The sequence below is a fragment of the Chiloscyllium plagiosum genome, chromosome 2 (assembly GCF_004010195.1).
Source record: "Chiloscyllium plagiosum isolate BGI_BamShark_2017 chromosome 2, ASM401019v2, whole genome shotgun sequence".
NCBI classification, from domain to species: Eukaryota; Metazoa; Chordata; class Chondrichthyes; order Orectolobiformes; family Hemiscylliidae; genus Chiloscyllium; species Chiloscyllium plagiosum.
The window spans coordinates 62,594,167-62,601,978 of record NC_057711.1 but is presented as its reverse complement, the minus strand read 5'-3'; the positions used below and the strand labels follow the sequence as shown (position 1 = coordinate 62,601,978).

Genomic DNA, 7,812 nt, shown 5'->3' with positions numbered 1-7,812 from the left:
AGGAGATAGGACCCGTGGACACAGCCTTAGAATTAGAGGGAGTAAATTTAGAACAGAAATGCGGAGACATTTCTTCAGCCAGAGAGTGGTGGGCCTGTGGAATTCATTGCCCCAGAGTGCAGTGGAGGCTGGACGCTAAATGTCTTCAAGGCAGAAATTGATAAATTCTTGATGTCACAAGGAATTAAGGGCTACGGGGAGAATGCGGGTAAGTGGAGTTGAAATGCCAATCAGCCATGATCGAATGGCGGAGTGGACTCAATGGGGCCGAATGGCCTTATTTCCACTCCTATGTCTTATGGTCTTATATCAGTACTAGGATCTCTAGCAAACCTCACTGTACTTTCTTGGAACAACCGTTCACCATGCATCCATGCAGTTACTGCCCCTTTTATTCCACGTGCTTCAATTTTTGTGGCTAGTTAAATGGAACTTTACCAAATGTTTATTGGAATTCCATGCACAAAATCAACCACATTTACCTCATCGACCCTTCTAATTAAAAAATAATGCCTTTACCAAATCCATTCTGCCTTTCCTTCATTCTTCCAACATCAATCAGGTGAAATTTAAAAGAATGTTCGCAACAATCTATGATTCTATGAAATGCAATGCTGCTGCAATCACCTTTTTGATCTCCGTATCGGAACCTCTCAAGGGCGATGTTAACTGCAATTTTCACTTCTTCTTCAATCCGAATATCCTTAAATCCCTTAGCTTTAGAGACAGCTTGGCTTGACTGGGCACTCCCAGGCCGTGGTGACACACTTGTAGGCCTTGACATATTTAGACCTAGGGAAACAATAATGTTTGAAATAGTTTGATGAATAAATCTAATTAATTTTACACAATATGCAAAAACATAATTAAGTATTTAAACAAACTATAAATCTACCTACATAATTGGACTGTTTTGCTTAGTTCAAATTAAATCTAGTTCATATATTTCACAAGTTTGCACAACCAAGTATCTCTTATCAACAATTTTTTAATGCTTAGTATATATACATTCCTTGACAAGAATTAAAACTTGAAAATTATTTATGCAAGATTTCAGTGAATAGTCATTAAATATATTCAGCAGCACACAAAACAAAAAGGTTATTGCAAGGTTTGTAGCTCAGGTTGAGGCTTAGGGTGTAGGTTTGCTCGCTGAGCTGTAGGTTTGATATCCAGACGTTTCATTACCTGGCTAGGTAACATCATCAGTGGCGACCTCCAAGTGAAGCGAAGCTGTTGTCTCCTGCTTTCTATTTACGTGTTTGTCCTGGATAGGATTCCTGGGGTTTGTGGTGATGTCATTTCCTGTTCGTTTTCTGAGGGGTTGATAGATGGTATCTAGATCTGTGTGTTTGTTTATGGCATTGTGGTTGGAGTGTCAGGCCTCTAGGAATTCTCTGGCATGTCTTTGCTTAGCCTGTCCCAGGATAGATGTGTTGTCCCAGTCGAAATGTTTTTTTTTCCCTCCATGTGTAGGGCTACGAGGGAGAGAGGGTCATGTCTTTTTGTGGCGAGCTGGTGTTCGTGTATCCTGGTGGCTAACTTTCTTCCTGTTTTTCCTACGCAGTCCTCCCTCGTAGCCCTACACACGGAGAAAAAATACCCACCATTTCGACTGGGACAACACATCTATCCTGGGACAGGCTAAGCAAAGACATGCCAGAGAATTCCTAGAGGCCTGACACTCCAACCACAACGCCATAAACAAACACATAGATCTAGATACCATCTATCAACCCCTCAGAAAACGAACAGGAAATGACATCACCACAAACCCCAGGAATCCTATCCAGGACAAACACGTAAATAGAAAGCAGGAGACAACAGCTTCGCTTCACTTGGAGGTCGCCACTGATGATGTTACCTAGCCAGGTAATGAAACATCTGGATATCAAAACTACAGCTCAGCGAGCAAACCTACACCCTAAACAAAGGTTATCTTAAATGATATTTTCCCAGGCTAAGCTGAACAGCATTTTTATTCTTTCATGGGTTCTAGGGTTTGTTGGCAAGTCCAGCATTTGCTGCACAATACTTAATTGCCTACAGTGCTGTTAGAAAGGAAATTCAAGGTCTCGTTGGCTTTATCTCTTATTGCCCCTGCACCACCGGCCACGGGCACAGATTAACACATACATTTCAGGACCTAAATCAGCCCAGTCTTGCAAAGTGAGCCAAATTTGTGATGGACTTATAGTATAATTGTCAGTCTACATTCTGCGCTCTTTCCACCTCCAATGTTTGCTTCAAGTGATGTTTAACATGGAGATGTTGCAGATTCATCAGCTGGGAGAGAGCAGTAGTTGGTAATCAACAGGCGGTTTCCTTGCCTGCATGAAACAATCAAGGTTGAAAGACTTCCAAACGAATTCCCTCCCACAGTGTACCACTTTACTGCTAAGTTAAGTAGGACAGGACATAGCCAGGAACCATGTAGTGATATTTGAGACACTGGTTTCAAGTTTGAGTTTGGTAAAAACGAAAAGCATTGTTTAATTATTCCTCCTTATCTATTCTATGAGCTACACAGTGTCCACGTTCAGGAGTCATTGAATTTAACTCACAGGTATAGCAAACCATTAAGCCAAATAGTATGTTGGCCTTTACAAAACAAAATTCTAACAAGTTTGTCAAACATGATATCCTATGCAAGGAATCATTGGGAAGATGTTACGATGAACCATTCCCAAAACAGCAGCTTTTGTTGGAGTACTAAGTCCAGTTCCCAGGGTTGGGTAACTCAATTGGCTGGACAACTGGTTTACAATGTAGAATTACAGTAACAGCACAAGTTCAATTCCCACACCAACTGAGGTCGCCATGAAGGTCCCAACTTCTCAAACTCGCCCTAACGTCTGGTAACCCCTGGGTAACCACCATCAGTCATCTCTCTCTAATGGGACAGCAGCCCTATGATCCTCTGGGACTATGGTAACTTTACCTTGCTATTGCATCCAGTCTGGGTATCACATCTTAGGAAAGATGTAAGGCATTAAATAGTATACAGAAATATTTATGGAAGAGGTTCCAGGGATGAGGACTTTCAGTTACATTGGAGAAGCTTGGTGGGAATGACAGTTGCGAGGAAGATGCAAAGAGGATTTGGAGAAGCTAAACGTGCCAGATATAATAAAAATGTAGATAAATAAGAAGATTTTCAATTTGGTAGGAAAAATAAAATTACAGATTTTTTTTAATGCAAGACGTTGGAATGTGTTGCATTTCAAAAGGACTTAGGTGTCCTTGTTCAGAAGTCATTGAAATTAAAATGCATGTTCAGCAAACTATTGAGGCAAATGGTATGTTGGCCTTTATTTCAAGAGGAATTGAGAATAGGAGGAAGAATGCACTATAATTCTACAGAGCCCAGAAAAGACCACACCTGAAATATTATGGTTTGGTCTCCATACCCAAGGAAAGGTATACTCAACCTAGAGGGAGTGCAAAGACATTTCAGCAAACTAATTCCTGGAGTGAGAGCATTGCCCAATGAGGATATACAAAACAGACTGGACCTAAATTATCTAGGGCTTACAAGAATGAGGGGAAGGATCAACAGTGTGGGTGCAGAAAGAAGGTAGCCCATCACTGCAGGGACTGGACTCTTGACAGTTTCAGAATAACTCTAAGATGAGGAGTAATTTCTTTTCAGTCCTTTTGTATTGCAGCTTTTCCACATTTAAATAATGTTTTGTCCTCCCTTCCAAAATGACCAACTTCACATTTTCCCACATTATACTCAATTTGACAACTTTTTGCCCACTTACTGAATCTATCAATTTCTTCCTGTAACCTGTTTCTCTCTCATAAATAGCCTTTCACGTATTCATATGTTGTCTGCAAATGTAAGTACGGTACATTTGCTTTTGTTCCTCCATGTCATTTATATTGTAAACATTGGCAGTCCCAACACTGATCCGTGTGGAATCCCTTATCCAAACTCACTGTTTCCTGCCCATTAGCCAATTGCCTATCCACAACAACATACTAACTCCAACACCATGGCCTCTTATCTTACAACTTAATCTTTTATGAGATACCTTATCAAACTCCTCCTTGAGATCCAAATACAACACATCTTCTAACTCCCCTCTAACTAGGCTGGTTGCAACATCCTTGAAAATTCAGTCAGGCATAAACTCCCTTTCATGCATTCGTACTGACTCTGCTTGATTATAATTTTCAAAATGTTCTGATATTACGTCATTACATCCAACACCAGATGTTTGACTAATTGGCCTCGAGTTATCCACTTCTTGCCTCCTGGTCTTTTTCAATAGGGGTGTGACATTGGCAGTTTTCTTCAGAATCCAAGGATTTTGAAAAACTGCATCCATATCCATCATGTCTGTAAGCTACTTTCTTTTTAAAAAAAGGATATTAGGATGTAAGTTATCAGGGCTCATTGGTGTTGCCTAGATTTAACAATTCTACAGAGAGAGACAGTTTTACAAAAATAATTACCTTACAAAATGATTGGCATATTAAAGAGTGGATCATGAGACAATGGATCATGATATCAATAAGAATGATTTTTATTTTACAAATAATATCCTATCAAGAATTGGTCACAATATTTAGCCAATGAGACTGATCATACACTAAAAGTCAGTGCTGGCGAAACTCAGGTCAGACAGAATCTGTTGACAGAGCAGCAGAGTTAATGTTTTGAGAAGTCAAACCTCTTTGAAACTGTTCCATTAATTGTTTCTCTCTCCACCGATATTGCCAGACTTGCTGAGTTTTTTCAATAGTCTGTTTTTGGCACTGCTAAAGCATATACTATTTGAAATTCTTAATTTGATATTTTGGCCCAGTCATATCAATCTAAATGATGAAATCACTATGCTGAGCATTTAACAGGCGTTGAGATTTTCAGCTTTAAAGGAATTTACAGGTCTGGTGGTGAACCCACCCCTACCACCAATGGGGATTTCACTTTCAGATTACTGAAAAAAAGTGTTTTAGTTATGCAGTTGTAATCCAGCTGTGGCGTCACAGCAGAAACTGCTTTGTTGTGGAGCAATGTTGAACTAGACATACATTGTAAATTATTTCTATCAAACAGAACGCTTTAAACCCAAGTGAACATCATTCAGCATAGGACAAAATCTGGTTTGAAGCCCATAAATACGCCATTAGTTTATATCCTGTCTTCAAAAGCAAACAGTTGAATTGTTGGATATTGCAGTCATGTAAAAAGGTGTCATACTTAACGGCGCTCCATGTTAATATCATTCAACTCTGGGGGAGATGTACAAACCAGTGTCTCTGTACACTCCCATCTTACCCTGAAGGAGGGAGGGGGTTGGAGTCTGGGGTTAGGGGTCGAAGTCCATCAGGTGAGAACTCAATGAGCTAAACCAGCGGCGGCTGGAACAGACTCATTTGCATCGGAGGCCGCGCCGCTCGCCTGGTCCTCCTTCGGAGTCAAGATAAAAACGACACTCGGCATCGCGAAATGAATGTAGGCGGGCTGGCAAGACTTCAGACACGACTATATTAACCCATTTTGTCTCACCGAAAGAGATAAAGAGCCGGGGCACTCACCTGTCACAACCACTCAACACACACCCCCCCCTCCTCCAACCGCAGTCCACCCTATCGCTCGCTCGTTCCCACCGACTGACGTCCTGCTCGAGACCGCACCGCCCACTCACGTGACTGCCGACAGCTACCGGTCGCGGCTCGAGCTCACTGGCTCCTTCAGGTTCTACTGTGAAGGAAGATATGCGAAAGTACACCGCCTTTAAAACGAGAGGTGAAAACCCTGAAGCACCGTTAAATCAGACACGAGTGGAAACAAAATAAAATACCGTTACTGCAGATCTTTAAAAAATGCAAAATAACTCAGCAGTCTGACAGCAACTGCAGAGAAACACGCATCAGGTCGTGAAGACACAATCAGAAATGAGAAATAGCTTTGAACAAGTAAAGCAGGAGGAAGAGCAAAGAGATAGATCTGCGACAGGATGGACGCAAGAGATTAAATGACGAGAGAAATATGGTACGGCAGTTAAAGAGAAATGGGTAAAGATAAAAATCTGTCTAAGGGAGGTGGCTAACTGAAGCAATGTAGAAAGAAATGAGACAAAACCGAAACAGTTGATAAAAATAAAAAACAAAACGGGGGCATAAGTTTTGATCTAAAATTGTCGAACTCAGTGTTGAGCTCAGAAGGTTATTGAGTGCCAAGTCAAAAGATGAAATGCTGTTCCTTAGTTTGCGTTGAGCTTCATTGGAAATCCTCAGCCTGGTTGAATTGTATTGAATTGAATTTACTGTCACGTGTGCTGAGGCACAGTGAAAAGCTTTGTCTTGCCAGCAACACAGGCAGATCACATAGACAAGTAGCATAGATAAATAAATAATATGTAAACAGCAGCAAATACAAAAACACAGATACAGGCGAACAGTAGGGGGTAGAAACTGTTTGGAAACCGGCTGGTGTGTGTGTTCAGGCTTCTGTACCTTCTCCTTGATTGTAGAGGTCGAAAAGCATTGCCAGGGTGGGATGGATCTTTGAGAATGATGTTAGCCTTTCCTTCACAGCAGGCCTGGTAGATGTATTCTGTAGATGGGAGGTTGGCTTTGTGTTTGTCCGGGCCGAGTTCACCACTCTCTGTAACTGCCTCCGATCTTGAATGATACAGTTGCCGTACCAGGTAGTGATACATCCAGACAGAATGCTCTCGATGGCACACCTATAAAAGTTGGCAAGTGTATTCGCTGTCATGCCAAATTTCCTCAGCTGCCTGAGGAAGAAGAGACGTTGTTGATGAACCCTCAGATAATAAAGTACTTTTTGGCATGAACTGGGAGTTTGCGGGTCGTGCTGCCAGAGCTGTGGTGGGTGAAGGGGTGCTGCCTGACAAAAAGAGCAGAACATTGGGAAGAATGCATGCATGAGAAAACGCACAAAGAACAACAAATCTAAGTGGTCAAACAGCATCTCAACAGGTGTTAATACAAGACACAGATCTCAAATGCAGACAGTCCTGGTAAATACAGGAGACTTCATTACCCTGACTGCAACGGATTAAAGAGATCAGAGCAAGGTGAAGAAATAACAATTCAAAATCCAGAGTCAAGCTTGCAGACTGACAAAGAGTGGTTCCACAAAGGTCTGCCTTTGCCAGTCCATCATGTACGAAGAACAAAGAAAACTTACAGCCCAGGAATAGGCCCTTTGTCCCTCCAAGCCTGAGCTGATCCAAATCCATTGTCTAAACCTATCACCCAATTCCTAAGCATCTGTTCCCCACCTATTCATATATCTGTTCAGACGCACCTTAAATGAATCTACCGTGCCTGCTTCTACTACTTCTGCTGGCAATGCTTTCCAGGCACCTACCACTCTCTGTGTGAAGTACACTCTGCGTGTATCCCCCTTAAACTTTCTACTCTCACCTTGAACACGTGACCTCTCGTTAATGAATCCCTCACCCTGGGAAAAAGCTTATCTCTATCCATCCTGTCTATACCCTTTATGATTTTGTAGACCTCAATCAGGTCCCCCCTCAATCTCCTTTTTTCTAATGAAAACAATCCTAATCTACTCAACCTCTCTTCATAGCTAGCACCTTCCATTCCAGGTAACATCCTTGTAAACCTTCTCTGCACCCTTCCCAAAATGTCCACATCCTTTAGCTAATGTGGCGACCAGAACGGTACACAGTATTCTAAATCCGGCCGAATCAAAGTCTTGTACAATTTTAATATGACCTGCCAGCTCATACTCAATACCCCGTCCAATGAAGACAAGCATACCATATGCCTTCTTGACCACTCTATCCACCTGTGTAGCCACCT

The 7,812-nt window shown here is 41.8% G+C and overlaps 1 protein-coding gene across 5 annotated transcripts in view; it reads right to left on the bottom strand.

Moving 5' to 3' along the window:
- LOC122560254 (3'-5' RNA helicase YTHDC2) overlaps nucleotides 1-5,649 on the bottom strand; it is a 143,966-nt gene extending 138,317 nt beyond the window's left edge. For 4 of the 5 annotated variants that reach the window (XM_043710748.1, XM_043710768.1, XM_043710778.1 and 1 more), the window contains exons 1-2: nucleotides 5,291-5,536; nucleotides 628-792 (exon numbers count right to left, since the gene is read on the bottom strand). In XM_043710748.1, coding sequence (XP_043566683.1) covers nucleotides 628-784 — 157 coding nt within the window. In that variant the 5' untranslated portion in view covers nucleotides 785-792; nucleotides 5,291-5,536. The other variant, XM_043710759.1, reaches the window with a different exon arrangement.
- Nucleotides 5,650-7,812: the final 2,163 nt, after the last annotated feature.